Source organism: Cygnus atratus, chromosome 1 (genome assembly GCF_013377495.2).
Source record: "Cygnus atratus isolate AKBS03 ecotype Queensland, Australia chromosome 1, CAtr_DNAZoo_HiC_assembly, whole genome shotgun sequence".
Lineage (NCBI taxonomy): Eukaryota > Metazoa > Chordata > Aves > Anseriformes > Anatidae > Cygnus > Cygnus atratus.
The window spans coordinates 115,160,429-115,187,076 of record NC_066362.1 but is presented as its reverse complement, the minus strand read 5'-3'; the positions used below and the strand labels follow the sequence as shown (position 1 = coordinate 115,187,076).

The following is a 26,648-nucleotide window of genomic DNA, read 5'->3' as shown; positions in this document are numbered from 1 at the left end:
TCTTCTGTCCTGTACCTCCCATTGGCACAACTTCAGCTGCAGCTGCCAAGTCTGCTGGGCAGAACAGCTGAGCGCTAAAACAAAAGCCGCACAGCAGCAGGGCCTCAGCAACCTCCCCCAGCCCCTGCATATTAACAACCGTCAGTGTCACGGGGTAAAACACTTTCTTTTATGCTGTTGACAAGAGCTTGAAGTGGTACTGCCTTGCCAAAGTGATCAGTCAGAGGGTGATGGGAGAGCAGTCAAGAGTCAAACCCATGAGTTCCAGTTGCTTTCAGCTGACTTCTGCTTCAATCCCATTGTGCCTGGTGAGCCAAGTCTCAGCCGCAGCGAGGCAAAACACGCTGGAATATCCTCCCGGATGCTGAGTGCCTAGTCCTTAAAATAAAAAGTAATAATGCCAAGCACATGTTTGTAAGTGTTCCGGTCTGAACAAAGCATCTGGCTGCGTGGAGCAGGGCTGCCATGAATTGCCTATTCTGCAGCTGCTGCTGTGCAAAATGCCATGCAGCCTGCGTCGAGTCCTTTGATAATGATGTAATCCTAGCTGTTGGACACGATCACATGCAGGAATTAGTCTGCGTGTTGCTTTTTGCATCCATTTGCAATGGGAGGAAAAGCAGAATGGAGACTGTGTGGTGACAAAATCTAATAGTTGATCTGAGAAGGAGTAAGGAAACCTGGTTATGGTAGGGGCTGCGGAAGCTGCCAGGGAAGAGACTGTCCTCACGTATCCTGCCTGACTGCCAGAAACCCCCTGTGTTGGCTTGCTACCTGGGTCCTCCTTCGTTCAAATTGGCTTGTGCCACTGGGGCAACGACAGTGCCCAGTTCTGCACAAAACGACCACCGTGTTAATGCTGGGCTGATGTGCTGACATCGTGCTGAGTGCCGCTGGTAGCATCCCTGCCAGCTGAGCTGCCTTACACATCAGGCATGCACATGGAAAGGGAAGGTGGAATTTGGCACAATGCTGGCTACAGAAACAGCCAGGGCTTGCAAAGAGAGAAGACTACTGGTGTCTGGTGTTGCCAGCACGAAGCCCTGGTGAGACGATAGCTGCAATTGCCTTGGCTGCATAGCAGGTTTGACATGGGATCAAGAGGAGGAGTACTACAAAATAAAGGAACCTGGACTAATTTACCGCAAGAAGGGATTTGGGCAAATTTCTGAATCTATTGGAAGCAGATGTAATACTATCTTCAATCTATTTGAGGTGAATTGTTATTTCTAACAGGATTTTCAAACAGCAAGCGCTTGATGATGGCTACTCTAGGTGATGGTGCTGACCTCTTGTAGAATACGTGCAGCCTGGCTTGTTCAAGTCTGCTGTATGCGGGCTGGCTGCCAGGTGCTGAGCTCAGGCACCAACTGTGTACTGCGCTTCAGATTAAAATGCCATCTTCACTTTGTGCATAACGGGGTAATCTTTTCGTTTCAGCTCCTTTTACTGCTGAAACAGCAGACAGTAACACCTCTTTCTCTATTTCATTCTTTCTGTGAAATACGCCGTACTCTTATTGCACTAGAAAGGTTGCATATGCCTGTTTGACATTTGAGAACCCAGTGTGCAACCCAAACTAAACGCTGTGCATGTGTATGTTTGAACACTATCATAGCTTTCAGAAGAACGCTTGAAACACAGTGTAAGGAAGGCAACTTGCCCAAGATGCGTGGATCGACTTTAGAAGTTGAAATCAGAAGATTAATACTTGATTGCTCGTAGATAGATTGCACGGTAGCTTTCCTTCCTTTTCAACTGCATCGTTTCAGAGAGAACTGAAGGAAAAACTACTTTTTCTTTAGCGCTCCTCCAGCAATGCGTGTGAGCTCTTCTCTCCTGAACTTTTCTGCTAGCTGTAAGAGCGTGTGTATATGCATAGATCTAGAGCTACCACAGTCTGTCGTGAATCTAAGCGATTCAGTTTGCATGATACCTGCATGGAATGAGGAGAAGCAGAGAAATACATAACTTCACAGAGCCTGAATTTCTCCGTGGTGTTTGGCTGGGAGAGAGCTGGGTCAAGAGTGGGGCAAGGTGGATTCAGTAGCATGTAGCGTACGTATGTGTGCCTCTGGTTGAAAGCGCAGCGATTGCTCACGTTTGTCAGTACCCAAAATCACTTGTTCCAATGCGGGACTCGTGCTCCTATGTCCCATCAGTTACAAACCATCAATGTTATTGCTTAGATGCACCACTCTCTTAGCTTTCTAACACTGAATTGTTAAGAGGGTTGTGCTCAAACTGGAAATGTTGAGACCCAGGCTGTTTTTTAGTAGTGTTGCAATTACAGCTAAAGCTGTAGTCCAAGAGGAAAGCAGCCCGTTCTGTCTAAAGTGTCCCGTGCCTCTGCTCTTTGCTTCTGCAGGTGGGATTTTGAAAAAAAGCGCGAAGCTCTTCTTCCGTCGGCGACACCATCAGAAGGACCCGGGAATGAGCCAGTCGCACAACGATCTTGTCTACCTGCAGCAGCCCCTGTCGGAGGAAACGCGCAAGAAGGGAGGCACGCTTTCACGTCTTCTTAACAGGAAGCTGCTTTCCAAGAACAAAAGCAAGAGCAAACTGAACGGTGCTTCAGCAGAACCATGTGTATAAGACTGGATGCTCTCTGGTGGGGTACTGCACATCAGTTGTTTACAGAGCAGTACTAGAGAATACGAATGCAGCTGATGACTTGCATAACATGATGTTCACTAATGCAGCGGTCAAGGAATAAACAGAAGGCTTGTCTTTTTTGTTTATTCTTCCAGAACGCTTTTCTCTCTGGTTATCAAGTTGTTCCTCCAAATACAAGCAGCACTAATTGCATCGTGACAGCTTTTGGAGGATTGTGTGGGGTGTTGTACAAGATGAGGGAGGACAGGGAATGGTGCAGGTGGAGAGGACCTGCATGTGAGCACCTAGTTTACATTAGTGGGGAGCTGAGAACTGAAAAATCATACCTGCCCTATGGCTGAACCACTATCAAGAGAGAAGATACCACTGTGCTTCCTTGCTGCAGCATGGAGTAGTAGCAACGCAAGTCTCAGCTTGTGTTTCTGGTCAGGCTGAAAGGGAAAAGAGAGACCCAGATCCAGTTTGTATTGTAATTTGGAAACGGGTAAGTTTTCAGAAGCAGAACTAAAATGCTGATTAAGATAGCCTACTGTAATATCTGTAGCCTGCTATAACTGCTCAGTCCATGTAGGTGGAGAGATGCCTTTTATACTAGCCATAAATCAATAAATTATGCAAACACTTATACTAGCATATTGTTTAATGTTCTGTGCATAAGTTATACTCTAAAAAACAGAACTTTTTTAAAAGTCTACTTGAGTCTACTTGCAAGCAAAACATTTAAGACTTCTCCTCTGTAGCTTTTCTTCCCTGTGTGAGAAGCTGTGCTGCTAACGCGAAAACCTATCTTAGGGGCTCTAATTCCTTCTACCAAGTACTTGTTAGACAAGAAAATAAACCATCATATCAAATGCAAAGCTAGGAGCAATAAGTGTCGAACAGAGCATATTTAACCCTATATAAACTTCTCATTAGACAGCTTGTTTTACTTGCCAAATACTTACTGAGATCTTAGAAAACACAGTTGTGAAGAGAGCTTTTAAAAAAATAATGATCACAATTCCCTCGGTCTTTCAGTTTCTAGATCTACCAGTGTGGTCACGGGGTGAGTGTTCAGTTGGTTTTCTGACTTTTTTCCCCTCATTAAATATTGCAGCTGGCTCCTTTAACTCCTTTAAATTGAAAGGAAAAACTGGTGAAAGTAAAGGCATAGTTCTTGTTTCAGCTATTTAAAAGGGTAAAAGGCAGTATTTCACAGGTACCACCTTTCATGCATACCTGTAGTTTTCCGTTGTATACATTCCTACTGAGGACGAAGGACCAAGCCTGTTCGCTTTCTCCAATAAAAGCATCCATTCCATCAAAACTGCTGACACAAATGGAAGATAGATTGTGCCTGCTTTGCCAACAGGGTTTCCCATTCCTGCCCCTTAAAAGTCATCCAAGGCTTTGGCAGATATTTCAGCTTTCAACTTAAACCATTCTTCAAAAATAAAAAGTCACTGAAGAACAGAAACGCGTATCAAAACTTCCGATGGACTCTAGATTCCTTGGTAAATACTTTTACAGAGATAAAACTAGATTCTTTTTCTTTTTTTTTTTTTACCAACAAAATAGTAGAAGAAATGAATTGTCAAAATCTTTTAACTGAGTCTACTGTTTAAAAAATACCATTTATGTGTAACCTAGTAAAATCACTGTAGTACAGCAGTCCAGACTATCAAATGGCTGTATGTTTAAGCATGCTGCTTATTACGAAAACACTTGAAGGCATTTTAATATTCTATGTTTTGAATATTTGTTACACATGAGTGTCCTGGAGCTGTAATGTGTTTAAAAATCCCAGTTTAGTAATACGGGTTTGTCCTGCTTGAATGTGCGTGAACACTTTCGTTTGTAGTTAATTTAACACAAAACAGAAGTTAGGATTCGTTCATTCTATAGCAGACCACGATCTGAGCATCCAAAAACCTGAAGTTAAGTTCCCTCAACATGCACTTTTCCCCCTGACTTTGCTAGGAACTCTTTGCATAATGGGGCAGGGTGGGTGATGAAATCCCCCTTATGTTTTAAATGCTCGGTTTTATTTGCTGAAGGAGGAAGGCTAACCACCAAATTGAATAAACCAAAGCGATACAGCTCTGTGGATAGCACCTTGTACACTAAGAGCTGGAGAATTGGGAATGTAGAGGGAGTATGTAACACTACTTGGAGTCTGTTTAAATTACTGAACTGGGATTTAATTTACAGAAGCTTTATCATTTACTGTAGAATGCGGTGGAAATAACACTGAATACCGTGCAGAATACAGAAGGGTTTGCTTGTATCTTACTTACCCCAAAGAACAGATGCACCCTGAGGCTTTTTTGTTTTTGGTTGATCTTTCTGAAAATCTTGGTAATTGCCTAAATGTGTGTCTTAATGGTGGGAAATGCAATGTGTGTGTGTGTGTATATATATATTATATACTGCAAACTGTGTGAAGATTTGGGCTCACGTATATTGAGAGAGAATTAATTACGAAGATGAGGAAAGCAAGGCATCTGGGGTTAAAAGGGAATCACAGGAATCTTGTTTTTCAGTTGGCTTCACTCCTCAGGAAAATAAACATCGTTTGGTTTGATGTTTGACCTCTGCATCTGGCTGGCGTGTGTTCCTCACCTCTTCCAAAAAAAATAATTTTTGTCATCTTGTAAAAACAAGATAAATTTTTCTGCCCATAATTGAACCTTCTTAGTCTGTGTTTGTGATTTGCTTTTGCTTTATGACATTTAAGCTTTTCATTTTTATGACATGATGACCTGCATCCCTACCTAGCCAAGATTTGCCTTGGCTTTTCTGGGAATTTTGACTGAACAAGTAGTACAAGAATTAAAAATTTCTTTGTAAATTAAAGTGATAAAGCTGCTTAATATCTCACGTGAATACAAGCTAGGTAACTTTGTTAAAGTTCACTTAAAGATCATTTTAAAAGTCTCTTTAAAGAGGAGGGGCTCCTTTATCCCTAAATCACTGTGTTTCACAACCAGTTCACCCCAGGAGAAAATGTCAGCCATTTCACTCCTAACTATACACAACACTTCTGAAACTGAGGCTGCAGGAAGGAGAAGGGATGTCATAAGGGAAAAAAAAATATTCATTTAAAAAGCAAAATACTTTTGCCAAATTTGTTCGGCTTAATGGAGAGGTAATAAAACTGTACAAGTATAAATTCTGGGCTTTATTCTTACACTTTGTTAGATTTTTATTCCCGTGCTGGCTCTTTGGCTGGGGCTCTGTGTCATACAGACCCGTAGTTACTGCCCGGCTCTCGAGAGGGCTTGGTTTCCAGCACTGCTTTTTTCAGACCATGCTGTTTGTTGCCTGCAATACCAGTTCTGAGAATCGGTGAAATTTTAGGGTTGTTTCTGGTGCTGCAGCTCCTCGCTAGTCCCAAGTGGTTTTTTTCAAATGAAGGCTCTCGGCTATGTATTTCAAGTAATGTTTTGGTGTTCTTGATACATGAAATATCATAGAAAAAGTGGAATTGACTACATAAAATGCTGTTGAATGTGTATGGGGGAAGTGAGCCTTGCTCTTGTTTTAACATCTCTTTTAGCTCTGGTAAATCTTGGTGTTACAAGGGCCAAGAGCTCTCTACAAGGTGGGAGTCACCTGGATTTTTTTGTTTTAGCTTATTGCTACATTTTAACTGCAGAGCTGAAGCTTGAGATAAGCACTTATGCTCCAGAATGAAGCGTAGCAGAGCTCCAAAGGCATTCATTCCCCCTGTGAGCAGGCACAGCTGATGTCCTGCTCCGACCTCCACAGCACCTAGGTGGATTTATTCACATGTTTTAAGTTATCAAATGCCTCGGCGTGTTGCTGAGCTGCAGCCTTGGTGACAAACAGTTCAAGATTAACTACATAACAGGGAGGATTGCTTGAAGTCACGGGTGAATAATATCATTTCACTCAGGATATCCAAACTGCTACTATGCAAGGTGCTGGCAGGGTGTGAAGTACCTGTGAAGGAGGGATCTGAGGTCTTTCCAATCCTGTAACTTTGTATTTCCCAATAATGTACTATGCTCTGATATTCCAGGGGGAGTAAAACATTTTTTCATAGCATACAACTGTGATGGTCACTTCTGTGGTGTTTTATTTTTTTGTTGTTGTTTTTCTGTGTGTGTATGTAAAATTAAGTTGGTGTAATTAAGAAGCCTACGATGTACAGATTTATTACATCACTAAAAAGCGCGAGGATTTTTTAAAGAAATAACTACTGCTGTACATACAATAAACGCCAGTTGTCTCTGGGTTGTGTGCTGTCCTACGTACCTAGTCAGCCAACCTTAATAGGCGGTTTTCTACTCTCCTTCACGAATTTGACCTGTTGTTTAATGCAGACCGTTCACCTGCTTATCTGGGGGCAGACTCCTCCACCTACTCTGTGCCAACACAGTGGTTTTTTTTCTGATAATCCAGGCACAGCCGGCCACACAAGTAGCCCTCTCTTGTTACTTGAGAATTATCTAAAACATGGACAGGGTGGGAATCTAATGGGAGGGGGAATTGTGGAATCACTGTGGTTACTCATCATTTCATCTCTCGGTGATATTGTATTATCCTGAAACCATTTGTAATTTGGGGGAGATATTGGGAGGCAAAAGGGATGTTAGTGCATAGATCCTGTATGAAAGACACCAGTACTAAAATGAGCACTGCCTGTGAATAAGGTTCTCTTACAATCTTTTTGCTGAAAAAAAATATCTTCTAAATGAATACTCCCACCAAGCCCTACCAGACCAGAGGAAAACAAGACAAAACATTCACATGAAAATAGCTACAGAGGTGTTTTTTTGTCCCTCCCGAAAGTGACTGTTGCACCTTCTTTTGCAAGGAAATTGTATGTTGCCTTGCTGAGAGTTACTGCCCACATCTATCTGCCTGTTTATTTCAAATCCTTGAAGCGCTTAGCTGAAATTCCCTACTGGTCTCCTGATAGTTTCCTCATTTTCCTTTCTGCTCTAATCTTGGGTCTTTATTTATTTATTTTTAACTTCTGTGATGCTATGAGGGTATGCTAGCAAAAGTGACAAGAAGCATCCGAGCTAAAGCAGGTGCCACAATCTGTCCTCCGGTTCATCATTCCTGAACAGTGAATAGAAAGGGTCTTTGTTTTTTTTCATCTCTACCCCAAGGATCAAGCCAGGTATAACGCACAAGTTCACGGCCTGATGCTAATACTGAAAAAATATACATAGAAAGCGTGTTAGAGCTGCAGGGTCCAGGCATACAAGCATTGTAAACCCACACTGCTTTGGCTAAGAAACGTGCAGTTAACTCCTGATCCGACAACCACAGACTGGTTTGTGTTGGAAGGGACCTTAAAGCCCACCTGGTTCCACCCCCTGCCATGGGCAGGGACACCTCCCACCAGATCGGGCTGCCCAAAGCCCCATCCAGCCTGGCCTTGAGCACCTCCAGGGATGGGGCACCCACACCTTCTCTGGGCAGCCTGTGCCAGGGCCTCACCACCCTCACAGAGAACAAAAGCAGGGCCACTTTTACGCAGCACAGGCTTATCCCCCTTAAACGAGCACTCTGACGCTCAGACAACCACTTTATTTATTTATTTATTTATTTATTTATCGATCCCGTTCACACAGGCCCCCGACCACAGCGGCAGCCGTGGGGGGAGGAACGGGGGGGGGGACACGGCGAGGACTACACCTCCCAGCGTGCCCCGCGCCCGGCCGCGCCGTCTTCCGCCGTCGCGTGGTTTCCGGAGCGGATCGGAACCCGGAGCCCGGATCCGATCCGGCTCGGGCCGTTCCCGGGGCAGGTAACGCCGCCGCCCCGCGCCCCCCCCCCACCCCGCGCGCGGACACCCCCTCCACTCCCTCCCCCCCCGTTTCTCCCCCCGTTCCTCATCGCTCCCCCCCCCCCCCTCCGCTCCCCGGAGGCGCTCGGGGCCGGGGCCGGGGCGGCGGCGGGGGCGGGCTCCGGGCGCGGCGGCGGCGGCGGCGGCGGCTCCGTCCCCTCCTCCCCGTCCTCCTCCTCCGCCTCCACGCCGCCTGTTCTTTGTTACAGCGGCCGCGCCGCCGCGGCGGAGGGAGGGAGGGAGGGGGGCGAGCGCCGCGGGTCCGAGGCAAAACCCGGCGGAGCCGCTCCCGGATCGCGGCTCGGGCCCCAGCGGGAGCCCTCCGCCGGCCCCGCGGGCTCCGTGACGGGCGGCGGCCGTTGCAGCCGTTACGGCCGTTACGGCCGTTGGGGCGCTCGCCCGCTCTGCCCCGCTCTGAGGGCACGGGAGGGCCCCCCGGGGTGCGTTTCCACCTGGGTTGTGGCCGCCCGGCGATGCCTGCCCCTTTGTGTGGAAATATATATATATATTTTTTTTTTTTTAATGTGAAAAATGTATAGAGAGTGACATATTTACGTGAAAAATAAAGGGAGTTCTCACTGGCTCTGGTTGTCCGTGCAAGGCGGTGTAGTTAGGTGCAGTGGGACGGGTGGCTTCGTGGAATACTTTTCTGACAGAAATGCTTCAAAATAAAGAAAAAATAGCCCTGAATAAAAAATCTATAACGTAACAGGAGATGAAAGGTAAAATAAACCCTGTGAAGTGTGTGCTCGGTGCCGCCGCGTGAGGTGGTGTGGCGCCTGGGTTAGCAGCCGGAGCAGGTGACATCATGGCACTAGGCTCAAAAGCCCACGGGGTTTGTGAGGTTTGCCAAGGGTTTTGAAGCCCACAGGTGAGAAGTTCCGCGTCTGCAAAGCAGGATCCTTAAACCCACTTCTGGGGTCCTTCCTTCCTTCCTTACGCTTTAATAAAGTAGGAGGGAGAAGAAGACCCCTCAGGAGCTCATAACAGTGCAAAGACTAATAGTGCAAGGCAGTCAGTCCTCTTCCTGCACCTGCACGAAGAGACGCGGCTGTATTTTGACACCTAATGCCCGTTCCTGTTTTTTTCAGAGCACAGCAGGTCACTGTGCTGAGCGCAGGAAAGATGGAGGCTGAATCAGAAAGTTTGCTCTGTGGAAAATGAAAGCGCTTGCTACAAAACTGAAAATTAAGCTAATGCAGATAATAGCTGAAATATAGAGTCTCATCAGTGAAGTGAGGTACGTGTGAGGGACCTTGGCAGTTTCTCTCCATCACCTTGACCGGTATTTATGCCACTATGATTTCTCCCCCTGCTTTATTGCTGTTCTGATCTTAGGGCTGCTAGAGCAAGATTGACCTTGGTGCTCTGGTAACGCTGCATGTCATCAATCTGCTGTTTGGGAAGTGTGACACAGGAAAGCACCCACGCCTTTGAAGAGCAGGTTGCACAGCGGTGCTGCTGATCTTGCTGCACCGTGTCCCCTGTGTATCTGAACCACTGACCGAGAAGAGTACTTGTTAATTCAGCTGTATTTACGATGAAAGTCTTGTCAGGACACAAACTGTCTAAAAATAACTGGACATAACACTTCTTGAAATAGTGCAGAGCATCCACGGAGCATCTTGGTTAGGAAGCAAACCACAACCATTCTTGCCATCAGTCTATGATTCACTTTCTATGGCTTGTTTTGTACTAGTTACCTGTTTCATTGCGTATACTGCTTTCGGGAAGAGAGCTTTGGGGAATTTCCCTGATTTGCTGCTTCTGCCCAGCACCAGACTTCTGTATAAACGTGTAAATGTGTTGTTACGTGTGTTTAATCCCCAGGAGCCATAAACGGCTGGTGCTACGTTGGCAGCGATAGCCCCTTACAAGGCAGCAGGCGTTAGGAGGGGCTGTGCTGCTGGCGAGAGGAAGGATTTGGGAGGGCTGTGCAGGGAGGCTGGGGTGCCCAGGCTTGTGTTCATCTTTGGACAGGTTTTTGTTGTCGCAGTAGCAAATTCTATGCCTTTTTTCAGACAGGGCTCTGCCAGCCTGGTGTGTCTTTGGTCATGTTTCCTCTCCTCTGTCCTCCTCCTCACGGGTTCAGGCTCTTACTCTTGCCTGTTTCTTTTTGACCAATGTCCTTGCTGTTTCTGCAGCCTCATTCTCTCTTGGACTTAAGTCAGGATCTTCGTGTTGCTTTGCCTCTTGCTGGGGCATTGGGAAGATTCCTTATTTGAAGAGGAGAATTTCAAGGTTTGAAAAGGGAAAACTGTCTTCTAGAGCCCACTTGTGTGATCTTAGTCATGCATAATCACAGGCTGCTTGCCAAAAGTAATTCAGATTGTCTAGACATCGAGGAGCAATAAATAGTGCTTATGAGAGTTTTTAATACATACTGCCAAAACTGGTTTATAAAAGTGAATATGGATTATCCTTATTTTACAGGTGAAAGCAAATTGGTGGGTTACCATTTCATGGCAGGCCAGTGTCAGAGACGGGATTTGATTTTCTGTTTCATGATGCTTGTTACCAAACTGTACGTTTGCCTTTGGAACAGATCTGTGATCGTATCTGCAGAGTTTAGGTTCTTAAGGTTGTTGTGTTTATTAAATCAGTAATCCAACCCTTCACCGATGATTTTTAATCTACCGTGCAATATGGTGTTGCTTGTTCTGAGGTTCCACAAGAGCTTCTAACACAGAGTGCAGAGACACAGAGAAATGGCTGGAGGTTGGCGGGGGGGAATTGCTTAAGATGGCATTGCCTAGAGAGAAGTGCCCGTGAAGCTCCATTTGGGCTTCTTGCTAGTGACTTCAGCAGCACGTGTAACGACACAGCAGTCACTGGGGCATTTTCCTTTTCTGTCCCTGCAGGAGCCAGGAGTGTGTTTGGGTGTGCTCTGGGTCAGTCAGCATCATCACTCCGTAACGGGATGTTTCACTAATATGGTGAAAGTAAAACTCATTCAGAACTAACTTCATCTTTTGTGTTTTGGCAGGTTTAAAAAATGGCTGAAGATGGCAGTGATGAGACTATGTTTATTTGTAAGTATTGGAAGGAAGATGATTTACTTCTTGTGATGTGACTTGTCTGTGCAGAACGTTTGAAATTAAAGACTAAAACAGACTCAGTTTTTATTTATGTAAAAGAAGCTCAGACAGCTTATGGGGGAGTAGAGAGAACGTTGCTAATTTTAAGCATACACATTTTCCTGTTTCCGTTGGCAAACAGATGAAGAGCCCTGTGGATGTGACTTAGCAGAACAGCTTCTTCGTGGCTGAAATAAGTGTGGTTGAAGGCTCGGGGCTTGCCAGGGACTAGTCTAAGCCCTGTGCTTATACTGCCAGCTTTGGCAGCCAGGGCTTTGCACGGGGAGCTCTGACCTGTAGCCCCAGCTCAAGGTCTGTCCCCGCAGCAGGAGGATGCAGGCTGGTTAATCTTTCAGGACGAGCCCAGTGTGAGATGCGCTCACTGCTTGACCTGACGGGTCTTGCTGATGCCCTTCACTATGGTTTTGTGCTCCGGTGGCTCAGCCGGCGCTTCGCACGCTCGCAGCTCAGCTTTGTGGTCTCCTCCTGCTGCGTAACCCCGTGTGCCAGCCTGGGTTCCATGCCCGTGGATCTGGGACGATGAGAGCACGGAGCACGAAGAGGGGCTGGTGTGCCACAGGGGTACAGCGGGCAGCAGCCTGTGCTTGGTGGACCTCAGCTACAGGCTTGCTTCCCATCCTAACCCCTCTGTTTGTCACCCATCTGGACGTGCAAGATCTGGTGCTACAGTGGAAAAGGGTTGGAAGATGCAGAGTTCGCTCACATACACGTGTGAGCAGAGGGGACTTGGGTATTGTGGATCTGATCCGGGAAGAGCAGGATGGAGCCCATGTCTTCGGTGATATGAATCCACAGTCTTTCACTCTTGATGGCTCCACAGCTGTGCATTGACCGTATGGCAGCTAACTCTTCCCTCTACAACATGTTTATTGGGGCTCCTTAAAACACAATGATGACTTGGTGGGAATTTTTGTTGAGTTGCAGATATCAGTGGTGAGATTATGGTGTCTTCCTTTTCATAAAAAGACCCTGGTAGATGCCAAAAAGGATGGGGATGTGACATCGTTCCCTAATTTTAGATTGATGGTGTCACATGGCCTTTTTTCATCTTCCGGTGGAGGCAGAAGTCACTAAATTTCTTGAGCTTTCTTGTGCTCTTTGTATGTTTTTGCCATGGAACTTGGGGACTGCTCAAGGTCTGGAAAAGCAAGTTGCTGTAAATGATACTGTGCACTCCCACAGTTAACGCCACTGAATATGTATTTCATAGACATAGGAGAGTTTGGGAAAATTTTTCATAAAACTTTGTGAACCTGCCCTCCCCAGGGTATTTTGGCATTTAGGCAAAATGCTGTTTTGCTTAGTTTTGTATTTCTCCCGTGGCCGTAATCTCTTGAAGGCGTCACATACGGCGAGCGTACCAGCCGTGGGGGTTGTCTGCTCCAAGGCATCCCTCGGATTTTGAGACGTGCCACACCGTGTCAGTCTCACGTTCCCTCCGCTTTGATCATTCATCCATGAGGCAGCGAGAGACACGTATCTGATTTCCACCTGTAGTTTTGGGCAGTGCTCGTTGAAGCAGTGCAGAGGCTGTCTTTGCAGAAGTGAAGGCTGCTTCGGTGTCGTCAAAAGATAAGGGGAAGAGCAAACAAAGTGCTTCCTTTCCTTTGGCAGCAAAGCCAGTTTAAGAAGCCGTCATTCCGGCTGTTCCTTCCAGTCCACATTGGTGGTGACAACCCGTCGCGGGTGATAATCCGGTTCTTTTCAGCAGTCTCCTTTACACATTCCTCTGTGGCCCCTCCACCCTATTTGGTGTTGGAAATTTACATTTAACCCAGATTATATTAGTATATGAAGTGCAGCGCGAGCTACAGGTAGTTGAATTTGCCACACATACGAGTGGGATGGTGGGATGGTAAACTGCCACTCCCAGTGTGGCAAACTGGGCTGGGAAATTCCTTCTGCTGAAAAATGAACCGATGGGGAAAAAATGGTTGTTTTGTGACTTAGTTCACCAGGAGGCACCACAGAGAGCTGTGCAGGAAGCAGTGGCTGGGCTTGGGGCTTGCATGATCTGGCACTGCCATTTGTGAAGTGTATGTGGATTTTCACTGCTAAGCTCTTGTGGTTTTTTGTCAGGAGAAAAAGAAGAACAAACAGCACAACCAACAGGGAGCTGTGTTGTGTAGCTTGGGATCCCTTTTCCTCGTCTTAGAAGAGATCCAGTTCTTAGTTCAGTGAGACAAACTGGGAGGGAGGGGTTTCCAGTTAGGAGTACAGTTTATCTTCACCAGAGGGAGCATGCCCTGGAACGAAATTGCTTTTTTCTTGTTCTCATCCCAAACAAAGTGTAGCCACCCTCTGCTTTGCAGCCTTGCTGGGGTTGCCTGACTTGTCCTTGTGAATGGGGAGCGCTTAGAAGATAACCCCTGTGTGATCATCTCCTGTGCTGCGTCAGCAGCTGACCGGGCAGGGCAGTTTGACAGCTGGTTTTCACAGTGAAGCAGTGTACGTGCGTTTGAAATCCTGCTAAGTTGGCTTATTTTACAAAGTTTCACATCATCCCGGTCTGGAAGTTATTTCTTAGGAGCCATTCAGGTCTGAGTAATTTACACTTAAACTAGAAGTTAATTGAGGTGGGCTGAAGGTGAGCTAAGGAGTAGCCTCGGCGCATTGCTTAGTCAGCCGGCTCGTTTGGGAAGGCACCAGAAGCTGTCTCCGAGCTCTGCTAACTCCCTGCCAGACGCTGCCTCTGCCGTGCCTGAGGAGTGTGAGCGCATCAGGTGCTCGGCTCCTGCTCTGCCTCCGTGCCTTGCGCAGGTTCTGCTGCTGGCGCCAGGGGACAGGGTTCGCGTCTCTTATTTCTAAAACGACCGTGCTATTCAAGCTGTTTCTAAAAGCCTGGGTTCTAATGAAGGGAGTAATGCAATTTTCTCAGGCCGCTAGACATCGTGGCACTTTATCGGAAGAATAATCCCATCTTTAAGCAAAATATTTCCTGTGCATGTAAGGTAATTATTTCCCCCAGAGAGAGGATTTAAACAATTGTGTGCTGATAGTACTGATCATAGTGTGTATTATCTCACCTACATAGGTGCCAGCTATCAGCTCAGTGTTCTGTTATATGTATTCTTTTAATCAATATAAATAAAACCCTGTCTTGATAAGTATTTTGCTTTGTGCTGGATTTTGTATTTGGCTCTTGAAAGAGGCAGCTGTACTACAACAGCATTTTCCATGAACTTTGCTGTCTGCTTCCTTGCAGGGTGCGAGGACTGTGGGCAGTACCATGATTCAGAGTGTCCTGAGCTGGGCCCAGTGGTGACGGTCAAAGACTCCTTTGTGTTGAGCAGGGCCAGGTAAGGAGCGTTTGTGTCACTGCTGGCTAACCAATGCTCACGTTAGTTCTTCAAGTCGTATTTGCTTGTTACTGGGTTGTTAACGTTGACAGCTGAGAAGTGAAGTCCTAGTCTATGAAAAGGACACAGCCTTGATAGGGAACTAGAAAAACCGATGCATAAACTTAAGTGCTCTACTGAATTGAAGCCAAACAATAACTTGCTGCTCATCAGGACTTGGCTTCTTTGCTTAAGTTTCTGGCAAAAAGTGAGATAGCGCCAGATGGGGTGATGTCTTGGTCGAGTACCTGCAGCTCGTTCCTCTCCTCAGATGTACCATACAGGCTTCAGACAAGCACAGAAGGGTTTCCCAGTGCTGTGAATGGTTGTATCCTCCTGCTTGCTATAACCTCTGTAATTCCTCCACTGAGAAGCAAAACAAGTTGTTCTCATTATTGTGAGCCTGTATGAATGATTATGGGTAATACTCCTGTCAGTAAGCCTACGACAGCGCAGCAGAAACAGTCATGCTTGCCAAAAGAAACAAATAGGCTAAACGTAGTAGGAGAAAACAGCAGCGAGTAGTGTATTCTTTACAGAGAAAAGAAATCTGGCGTTGTAGGCAAAATTTACATTAATGTGTAAAATGTGGGACTTTTGCTAAGGAGGAGAAACAACGATCATGAAGATGCAGCACAGATCCCAAAAAGGGAAGTGAGTTCAGTGGGCTTCACGAGCTTTATGAAGCTTCTGTATTTCCTGGAAAGTCACGGAGAAACCATGGGCAAGTGGGCAGCAAGTCTGACATGTTCTGGCTATGCAAGCCATACTGTGTCTTCCCAGGATCATTTTGTAACAAACATCTGATGTGCTGGATCAGCTGCGCATGTGCCGTGACCCTTCTCTGCATGGGCAGGATGCTCTTTGTGTCCCAGGGTATATGTTTGCTGGATGTGTGCAGGAGCAGTAGCCATATCTCCCAGCCTTCAGGAAGTCCAGCAGTCCAGTGTAAGTTCCTGATAGACGTCAGCTTCCTGTGGCTGAAAATCCTCAAAAAACGAACTTAGGCAACCAGTGTTCATGGGGGCTACTGTTGTAACACCCCTGACAGTAGAGTTGCTTTGGACATGAGGGTAATTTTGGAATGCCTGAAGGAATGGTATCGCAGGAATGGTGTCAAGCTGCGGCAGGAGAGGTTCAGGTTAGACATCAGGAAGAGGTTCTTCACTGAGAGGGTTGTCACGCGCTGGAACAGGCTCCCCAGGGAAGCAGTCCCTGCACCAAGCCTGTTGGAGTTTAAGAAGAGTTTGGACTGCGCACTTAGTCGCGCGGTCTGAATTTTTGGGCAGACCTGTGCGGTGCCAGGAGTTGGACTCGATGATCCTTATGGGTCCCTTCCAACTCGGGCTGTTCTATGATTCTGTGATTCTATGAAACTGGTGATGGAGGTGCTTTTCTAAAAACTGGTCACAAACTAGGCGGTGCAGTAACTCCAACCTATACTAAACGGATTCAGTGACAAGTTAAACTATGATTTTGTACCTTTAATGGTTGGGCTTTTTGTTGTTGTTGCCTTGTGATTTAATACTCTTGTTTCTTTGTATGGTGGAGGATTGCAGTAGTGTCCAGATCTTCCAATTGTGAACGCTTGTGATTATGGCGTGTGCGCTGGTTTTCAGCCTTTTTGAACATACAGGTGCATAGGTGTTCCCTAGTGGAAGCGTTGGCTGCTGGATTTAAAAGCAGAATTTAAAAATGACCATGTTACAAAAAAATGTATTTATTTTCTTGAAGAGTTTACAGCTGAAAACCGGTAGGATAAGAAAGGGAAACAAGAAATGTAATTGAAACAAGATGTAATTTATTTTACATCTGGGGAACAGTATGTGAGAGAGTGATTTGTCTGAGGTTGAGGGCAAGTCTAACCGCAAACTGGATATGAATCTCTTAACACCCTGTCTAGTTGCATAACCACATGATGGTTGTTTTCCTCTGTCCCGCTGAAAAGATAAAATAAATGCTATATGGTTAGAAAAATAGCATTAAGAAACGTCTCCTGAACTTTACCGACTCTAACATTGCATATTCTGTTACTAAAACTGAAAGCAGTTTTTTTCAGTTCATTTGCTTATCACTAAGATTGTAATCGTTCTGTATTTCTCTTCATCTAGATAGGAAAGCAGATCAGCCAGTGTCAACTTCGAGTCAGTAGCCTGTCTGATTATATTTAGGTTTTCATTTGCTAGCACAGAGCTGAAAAATCAAGGCTGTATTTGGTGTTTGACCATAACATCCCAACTTGGATACAATAACATGGTCAGAGATCGTGTTGAAAGCCTTGCTAAAGTCAAGGGAAGTGACATCCACTGCTCTTCCTTCATCCATAAACCAGGTCATTTTATCCTGGATGACAAATGGTTTGTCAGGTGTGGATTTCACTTAACCAGTGCATGCTCGTCATGTGCCCATGAATACCTCCCAAAGTGTCGTGCTCCATGATTTTCCTAGGGACTGAAGCGAGGCTGATTGACCTGTAGTTCCTTTTTCTCTTTTTTGAAGAAGAGTGCAACATTTGTCTTTCTCTAATCACCAGGGACCTCCCCTGATGCCAAGGGTCTTTCTTTCAAAGATGACACAGAGCAGCTTCACTGTGGTACTGGACCACTCCCTTGCACCCTCAGGTGCACCCTGTTGGGTCTCTGGACTTATATTGCTTGAGCACTCTCAAGTAATTGCTGATTTGGCCCTCCTCCACTGCTGGTAGTTTTTCTCCTCTGTTTGTAAATCCTCATAGAAATCAGGGTATTTTGACAGAAAACTATCTTCTGTCTCCAGAGATTGGAGAAATAGATGCTGACATCTTCCTTCGATGGGTTCTTGCAGTTTTATCCCATATATAACTCAATTCTCTCTTCAATCTTAGATCATCTCTGCCTTCTAATTTGGAGATAAGACAATTGGAAGATGGGACTGAAGGAGTATTTGCTTTGACGCAGCTAGTGAAACGTACGCAGTTTGGCCCATTTGAATCCAAGAGAGTTGCCAAGCTTGAAAAAGAATCAGTTTTTCCACTGAAGGTAAGATAGGGCATGTGTAAAGCAATTAAAGCGAGTCTGTTTTACCCATGATGATTTTATGCTGTCTACTACTACGGAAAAAAAATGGTGGTGGTAATTTGGGACATCTTTTAGGCATGCCCTATACCAGTCTACCTAAACGAGCATTCTCTGGGCAAGATGCAGAAGAACTGATCGAGAGGCTTCTTCTGCGTGTTTGGAGTTAATGTTCTTATAGGAGATAGAGCCAGAATACTGTCAGCAAAAATGCTTGTCTGTCACCTAAACGTGATGATATAGGAAGTGTCATGCCAATGGCAGTTCATTTCTTTTTTTTTTAAAAACTCTCTTCAATTTGATTTTGTTTGCTTAGTCATGGCATGTGCATTATTCTTATGGAACATGCAGAATAAATGTATTTTCGTCTGTCTTGCATTTGCGTTATTTATCTGTTGAAAAGTTTTGGTGGGAGAAATGCCACAGTAAAAATGTAATTCAGTAATGCATGACTCAGAAGCAAAGATTTAGAGATGTGACATGGGCTGATGGGTGTTTCCCAGTGTGCTGTTTGGATTCCACACTGTTTACCTATATACAGTAATTCAAATTTTTTGAAAAACTAGTGGCTATAGCAAGACTTCTGGGGATGGAAGTTCTCTTTGTTCCCATGCTGCCCCTGGTAGTCTGTCTCAGACTTACTCATCTGAAGATGACACTGATACATGATACATGCCTGATGCATGCACGTGTTGAGGCTTGCTTTATCTCTGATGTACGCTGAATAAAAGCCATTACAAAGCAGAAAGTATAAATTCTTAACTTTGCATTATTAGTTACGGTTTTATTGCATGTATAATTTGCTTGGTAGGTGTTCCAGAAGGATGGGCCCCTGGTTTACTTTGACACCTCAAATGAAGATGATTGCAACTGGATGATGATGGTGCGGCCAGCCACTGAGCACGAACATCAAAATTTAACTGCCTTCCAGCATGATAATGATATTTACTTCACCACCTCCCGGGACATCCCACCAGGAACTGAGCTGCGAGTGTGGTATGCAGCTTTTTACGCCAAAAAAATGGAAAAGCCAGTGCTGAAGCAGGTCTCTAGTATTGCCAATGGTATGTGTGGGGGCCTTTTTTCCTTCGTAAGGGCCCAGTCCTGATAGGGACTGATAGTTGTAGTTGACAGTGCTGTTTATTGGATAGGCCTTGACCTTGAATATGTTAGCCTTTAGAGTCAGGCTAACCTGCGTACATGGTTGCCTTACACGAAGAAAGCATGGGTTCTTCACCATGGTATATCTGAGTTTTTGAAAACGGATGACCTAGTTGATGATTTGGCCTCTTCAGGCTCAACAACCTGGATAAATAGTTCTTAACTAAGTAACTGGTAGTTGCATCAGAAGCACTTCAGGGTACGAAAGTAAAGGGGCTCAGGTGTCAGTGTATGTCCAAACGTATATGCAGATTTGTTAAAGAAGCCTTTTTTTTTTTTTTTAACAGTTGTAGTGAAAATGTTTTGGTTTTGCTCAGAACTGTTGCACAGTTAAAAACTAATTTTACCTTATGCAGTCTCACGTGAAAGCTACTAGAAAGAAGTAAGTTCAGATGTGAGGTGCCATTCCACATGATTGCTTGTGCACTAGCAAAGAAAGGCAGCAGATTTATTACAGTCCGAATTGGAACTGCCAGAAGCCTTTTATTCCTCTGCCCCCTCGGTTTTCTTCTACTTTTGCATTTCTACAGCTAAAGGGCATGATCCTTTAGCATTGCAAGGGCAATTTCTTTCTGTTGTTGAGTTGGGAGTACTCCTTATACACTGTTATGGCTATGCTGAGTATAATTTGGGGTGACAAATGTCTTGGGGAGAGGCCAATGCCAATAGCATGTTTTATGGCTGATCTTGGTGGTGAGCACAGTCTTGAATGCTGAATCAGTCCTGTTAACATGTTTATAAATTCTAAGATGTTTTCAGTTGGTATTAATTGAGTGGTTTCATTTTTTTCCTATGTAGTTTAACCCATTCATGTATTTTCAACCCATTCTCATGTATACGGTGTGTGCAAATGGGTATTTAAAAATATTTAGGTAAAAAGCTTAGGTATGTCCTGCTTTCTGTCTTCAGCACTTTCACTATATACTCCATAACATCAAAGGCATTTATGCAAATCCGGGCATAAAAATGTCCTGGTTAGGATTTTACGTGAGAATGTGTTTTGCAGGCCTGCTGTTAGGCAAAACTTTGTGACTATGCGTGCTGCTGTCAGTACAGAGGAGGAGAATCAAAGGGTCTGGAAAGTAAAGAAAAGGAACTGTTTTTCCTCTCCACAGATATGTGCTTGGTAGTGATGGAATATGATAAAGAGGGGAACAAAGTCTCTTCAAAGCCTTCGACTGCTGTCTTCCCCCATAAAAAAACGAAAAAATCCAGCATACCAGTAGCTGATCCAGCAGGTATGCAAAGTTATGTTATTTTTGAGAGAGGGAGGGTAGATATAGATCTAAAGAGGGTAGATACAGATCTAAAGAGCTGCTGGGTGTACCATTTCTCTGCAGATATCGTGGTTATGTAACATTCAGCAAATACTAATATAGAGGGTTTGAAAGTCTAGATTTTTCTTTTTATTTTCATGGGCACTTTGCTTAAAACGCATAGGCAGGTTCAAAAAAGGCCAGAAGGGACAAAAAGACCTTTAGGCAGATGATTTTCATGAAAACCATAACTGCTTCTGGCTTTGGAGGTGGTTAAGGTTTGGTGGGGGCAATTCTAAAGAAAATCTGCAGACTTTCTTTGCAAACTGTAATAGTTCAAATGGTCAGGTGCTAGAAGAAAACATGAGAATGTGAGTGTAGGAACAGTGCTGTTTGGAAACGACAAGAATGCTGCCCATCCCTAAATTACAGCGATACCAGAAGTCTAGAAGAATTCAGACTGTATTTGCTGACAGAAACTCAGATTTAGGTAAATTTATGAGCAATACAGATACTATTGGCAAAGAACACAAGGTCAGGAAACAACTAGTGGTGTCACAGAAGCTTAGTCCCCAAGATTGATTATGAAGCAATTCCTCTGTAATCTCTGATAAGAGAACAATGCAATTAAGAAGCTGTCTAACACGAGTTGCCTTGTCTTGCCTTGAAGTAAACTCAGAGTACATAGTTTGGAGATCAGGATCAAAAGAAAGTATTCTGGGTTTCTTCTTTGAGAAGGCTGGTTTGCTAAGTTTTGCTTACTAGTGTTAAAAGTAGTAAGGAGAAGAGGAGGAGATTGTTGCAGATGTGTACTTCCTCAGAAGAGGTTCAGGTTTACCTGGATACTGTCACAGCTGAAAGATGGAGCTGTCTGGGCAGTTGCCTTTCAGTTTAGCATAACTGATTTCTCCTGAAAAAAAAAATGGTGAAGAATTTGAACAGCCCTTTCTACATCCCTAACACTACTGTCTGAAAGTCCAACTTCAACAGAAACAAAATGTGTACTGTTACACTTGAGGAGCCTTAAAGTGTTCCCACTGTTGTAGTCTTTTGGTGTTTACAAAACAAAATATGCCTATTTTGATTCTGACTGCTGGCCCCAAGTCCTGCAAAGCTTCTGGCAACTGACAGGTCTTTGCTTAACCCTGGAAGCCTGAAGAAGTGGGAACCTATGCAGGACGTGACTCCCTGGCAAACCAGTACACCTAGTACCTAGGGTCTCTAGGTTTGAGGTAGGTAGAAGGAGCAAGGGAAGTGCAAAACCGGAGATAATTTTCCAAGACAGATTTCCGTTTTGCAGATGGTGGCTTTTCAGTTTTACTAGCCAGCAACATCATGATACGGATCCAATAGCTTAGCTTACATGTTGTTTACCAATTTGACGTTTTAAGTTATGCAGAACTTGGGGGTTCAGGGTTTGCTGTCTTTGGCCTCCTGGACAAAGCTCTCAAGATAAGAAGTTCTTTTTGTAGCCTGTGAAGAAGGAAGTTCTGTTTTTGAATTAACGAGTCATTTTTTTATGTATTTATTACAGTGCGGATGAGGTCTGACGTGTGTAGTGCAGAATGTTGAACGTGTTTGTAGCAGGGAACAATCTCTGCCTCAGAGAGTCTTTTATTTTGGTTTAAGAGCCAAGAGTGAGAAGGAGGAAGTATTTTTATCGTCCCATTACAAATGGGGTCCTTAGGCAGAGAGAGATTAACTGACTTGCTTACTGTCATACAGGAAATCTGTGGCAGAAACTGAGGTACAGTTTGAATTTTTTGCACTGGCATTCACTCAATCTAATTACAGTGTCATCCTACTTTCCTGGGCAATTCTTGTGTACTGTGGAATATTCAGCTTTGTGTGTCAAAAATTCTGTGAACCAGTCCAGACTTATCAGATACTTGGCAAATTCAGACAGATCATCCGAAGAGTGAAAGACAAGGGACTGTGAACAAAGTAACCTTTTTTTCAATTCCAGATCCATTTTCCTCCTAATATCTTCATGTGTGTTTGGTAGCTGATATGCTAATTAAAATACCGGTACGGTAGTCTGATAGAACATCCAGTTCATGAAACCACTCAAAACCAGGTTTTTATTGTTCTCACCCTTATGCCTGTTAATCCAAATACTCTTAATCTGTGATGCTCTTCAGAGAGAGCAAGGAGGATTTCTCCACTTCTGTCCTCAACTGACGCAGAAGAGCACCGGTAGCTCCATTGCTAAAAATCGATTTGTATCGTGTCTTTGATCATCACTGTTCTTTAGAAAGTGATAAAGGGACCCTCGGGACCTTACAAGAGCACCAGTGTTCTTCCCTGCAGCATTTGGATTCTGTTCGGTGTTCTCATCTGTTTTGACTTTTCAAGTATTTATGTCTGGAAGATCCCAAAGTGGTCCCAGATAATAAATCATACTTAAGTTTCTCATGAATTGCACGCGTAACAGGCATGTGACTACTTGTTTTGTTTGGTCTGCTGGTGGGAATATAGCTGGGAAGTTCAAAATTAAGCAGTTGCCTCTGTGGGCCACTTACTGCTTAAGTCATACTTCATGGTATGCAGGGAGTCACTGCAAGAGGAACAAGGCTACGGGGATTTACTACTTATTTTTCCCATTTTCAAAGCTTTAAACTCTTTCTTCTTGTGATTTAGTGAACGCTTCAGAAGGCAGCGGAGCTACAGAAGCAGAGTCTAGCCAGTGGACGTGTAAAGTCTGTTCTTCTGCTTTCCAAGAGCCTCAGCTGCTGACAGGTAATGGAGTGTTAGAAATTGATGCCATAGTACTGAGGAGCGTTAGGAGAGTTCTGTTCTCCCAGAGCACAAGACTGCAAAGCCATGTCCTCATCCATGATGCACTAAAATAAAGGTTTTATATATTCGTGTAAAATAGGTCTTACATGTTTGTGTAAAAATTGTTTGCGAAAGGTAAAACAATGATGTTATTGATGTGGCAGCAGGCAATCTCTAGGCATACAATTGTGATATTGAATCTAGAAGAAATAAAATTATTGTCTAGAAGATGATGTGAGCATTAGGAATATCAAGGACAGGAAACTGCATGAATGGTCTATAACATCAGAGACGTCAGCTTATACTTAATGATACTATCTGTCTGGTATTTATAGCACAGATGTAGTAAAGGTAATGAAATATGTGGGTTCCTTTTCTCTGCATTTCATTTCCAGCTGTTTTATTCAGTCTTCTAAAGAATTTAAAATATTTAAGAGCTCTGACCATTTGAGAAATCATTTTTGAAAAGGGAACTTAGGCTGCTAAGTAACTTGGGTTTTTGGAAAAATGTACACACTGTCAGGGACACAGCCTATTTCCAGTTATACCTAACAAATCTCTTAAAAATTGCAGTCCATGTTAGTAATTGTTTGGTTGTTTAATAGACTGTATGCTTTTAGTTAGGATGGTATTGTGACTGCTTCTGAAATAACTTGAAGTGAGTCTCTGTTAAATGAGGTCGACCTGATTGATAGGCTTCAGCTAGATCTGTCCCTTGGGGGATTTCATGGCAGTTTCTTTCCTCTTTACTCTCTTGTTCTTTCCATCTATCCAGAGCACTTGCTGAGTCACCTGGAACAAGCTAAAGGTGCTCCCCAAGCCAGCCAAAATGAGGCTGTTGCAGCGAAAGCAACAGAGACTCCCCCCGCGGATCCGCCAGTGGTTTGTGATGCAGCTAGTGCCGGTACAGACTCAAGGAGGAAGGCCAGACGGGGAAGAAAGCCCAAAACAGCAAAAGCAGAAACACCCCTTGTCGTTGTTGAAGAGAAGGAGCCTGCAGGTAAGACAAAACTTAAGACAATGCTAAGTACGTGTTCCCCTCATATGTCTTTAGTTTTCAGAAAGGCCTAAAAAGTAAAGCACAGTCAGGGTGGACGTTTTTGGGCAGATCACTAAAGCAGATGATTTACAAACCTATGTTAATTATCTGCCAGGTCCATGTCTACAGTAAAGGTTGCAACATCTGTGCTTAGATTACCTGCATTCTCCTTCAACAATTTTAGGAATAGAGAGAACTGCATAGCATCCTGCAAGAAGGAACAGGAGAGAAAGCATCTTCCCCCTCAAGAAGAGAGAGCTTTCTCTCTCTGCCTTTCAGTGTATTCCTGGAAGGGGCTTTTTTCAGGGTCTTACATTCCTTTAAGGGAAGTTCTGATGGGAACTTGCGAGGCATAGTCAACTGTAGTAGTAGGCTGGAAAGGTAAGAAATTACACCTTCATAAGAGATGCTGGCTACAGCCTACCTGTGATTCAGTAGCCCCTTTCTGTCTTGAAAGTACTACCTACTCATTTGCAATCAGTTACTTGTCAAGGATCCTAGTTCAGTGCCACATGTCATTACAAAAGCAAATTCCTGCAATTAAGGTTTTCTTTCAAGCTCTCCGCTTTAACACTGTATTTTTATCATGTGTTTGCAGCGGAACGTGTAGCTGACACTGCGACTGAAGTCCCACCGGATGAGGTAGCCCTGCCTTCAGCTGCAGAAGAGAGGATTATGGAATTGGTTTTAGGAAAGATGCCTAGCACCACAAACAGCATCAGTTCGGTCACAAAGTAAGTGTTCTGGGATGCAGAATTTCCTCTCGGGCTTAATCAAGTCCTAAGTAGCGTGTAACAGCTGTGCTCAAACACTGAGCCCACAGATGCTGTTTTTCATTAGTGTAAAACTGCATGGTGCTGCCACTAGAAGAGCCACAAAGCTGGATCGAGCACTGTAGGATGATGCACAGTTGGTGAAATAATTGTGCTAGAAGGTTAGAATATAAACCATGGGAATTTAATTTTCTGTCATGTTAATGGTTTCATTCAGTGTGATACCAAAGCCTCTTCCAGTTGCACAGTGAAATATTACTCTTGTTGAATGTTGGTGTTAAAGCAGGCAAAGAGTTTTTGGCATTAAAAAAAAAAAAGCTAACCACTATTATTCAGTCTGGTTTGTGTCTTAACTCATAAATGACTTCATACTGATTCATGTGCATGATACTTCAGACTTAGAGCATTAGGAAGGGAAAATTTATGTATACCAGAACCTCAGGGAGACTGCTAAATATCATTGACTGATTTAAATTCCTTTATGTCTTTCCGGCTTGATAAAACTGTATTTTTGAATGATTTTTTTTCTTTTTTTTAGTATAATAAAGTCCTTGGTGTTTGAAAATTAGCTAGTAATGCTATATACTGAAGTTCTTAGCAGATAGAGAACCATCAAAAATGCATTCCAACTGGTGGTTGTGCTGGGAAATAGAACAGTACTGCTTCTTGGTGCCCAACTGCCTTCTGGTCATCCACGCTTTTTGCATGAAAACTGCCCAGATTTCTAAGCTGAAGTACTGCTAATGTTTTTAGAGAATAAGCAGAACAGATCCTTTATGCTGCTCTGAGAGGCCTGAAAAGACGATCTGTGGGGCTGGTGGCTGCTGCTTTTTTTCTTTTTCATCCTGGGTGAAGTTAATTTGGAGCGAGCTGCTTTCTGACATCTGCTGCTACCAGTGGGTGGCCAAGAGGTCACCTTTTCAAGGATGAAGCTCCAGCACTCCCTCTCCTGCCAGAAGCTGAGCATAACACTCCTCTAGCTTTTGCCAGCTCGTGGGACTTTCTTGCAACCTGTGGGATACCTTTCAGTCCCTGCCTTTCTTTCTCTGATCCAGTAGGTTTGCTCATCACCAAAACACCATGTCCCTCAAAAGAAGTTTAATTCTCTCCAGTAGACATGGTATACGGCGGAAGCTGATAAAACAACTTGGGGAGCACAAACGAGTCTATCAATGCAGTATCTGCAGTAAGATCTTCCAGAACAGCAGCAACCTCAGCAGGCACATCCGTTCTCATGGTGGGTTTGCTTTTTGCCTCACTTGTATATTGCTTCTGTCTCTCATTGGTTCCACCTTTGAGTAAAGCATTTAAACTATTCTTAGATATTGGTATGCATAATCTTAATAGAGTTGCTTTTTTTTTTTAAACTTCCTCTAGAGACCTCTTTAATTTATGCATGAGAAAATAAAAGTTGGGAGTTGAAATTTGAGTATTTACAATCTGAATTTAGGTACATATTATAAGCAGAGGCAAGGATGTGATGGCTTTTCCAAAACTGTTCTTCCCTTTACATACACACAGTCCCCCATCTTCACAGGCTCGTGGTCCACATTGATGTGTAAATACCAGCGGAGTGCTTTTTGACCTGTGATCTGCAGTTCCAGGGGTGCACAACCTGCTTCTAAGGATTCTGTGAAAAATAACAATTTCGAAAAGGTTGGGGGGAACCAAACAAAATTGTCGTCAGTAGGTAAACTGCACTAGAATGGAAAAGGTCAAAATCCATTATT

The 26,648-nt window shown here is 44.2% G+C and overlaps 2 protein-coding genes across 10 annotated transcripts in view; both read left to right on the top strand.

Annotated features, from left to right (window-relative positions):
* C2CD2 (C2 calcium dependent domain containing 2) overlaps positions 1–6,857 on the top strand; it is a 40,017-nt gene extending 33,160 nt beyond the window's left edge. For both annotated transcript variants that reach the window (XM_035546024.2, XM_050709698.1), the window contains one exon: positions 2,369–6,857. In XM_035546024.2, coding sequence (XP_035401917.1) covers positions 2,369–2,595 — 227 coding nt within the window. In that variant the 3' untranslated portion in view covers positions 2,596–6,857. The remainder of the gene's footprint in view (positions 1–2,368) is intronic.
* Positions 6,858–8,301: 1,444 nt separating this feature from the next.
* Positions 8,302–26,648, top strand: part of PRDM15 (PR/SET domain 15) — a 37,707-nt gene continuing 19,360 nt past the window's right edge. For 2 of the 8 annotated variants that reach the window (XM_050709681.1, XM_050709672.1), the window contains exons 1-11: positions 8,309–8,383; positions 9,514–9,662; positions 11,409–11,454; positions 14,726–14,819; positions 17,722–17,875; positions 18,723–18,975; positions 20,188–20,310; positions 22,969–23,067; positions 23,882–24,106; positions 24,744–24,879; positions 25,974–26,155. In XM_050709681.1, the coding sequence (XP_050565638.1) occupies positions 11,418–11,454; positions 14,726–14,819; positions 17,722–17,875; positions 18,723–18,975; positions 20,188–20,310; positions 22,969–23,067; positions 23,882–24,106; positions 24,744–24,879; positions 25,974–26,155 (1,303 nt within the window). In that variant the 5' untranslated portion in view covers positions 8,309–8,383; positions 9,514–9,662; positions 11,409–11,417. Of the gene's footprint in view, positions 8,384–9,513; positions 9,663–11,408; positions 11,455–14,725; positions 14,820–17,721; positions 17,876–18,722; positions 18,976–20,187; positions 20,311–22,968; positions 23,068–23,881; positions 24,107–24,743; positions 24,880–25,973; positions 26,156–26,648 lie in introns of all 8 variants that reach the window. The other 6 variants (XM_050709684.1, XM_050709682.1, XM_050709678.1 and 3 more) reach the window with 6 other exon arrangements.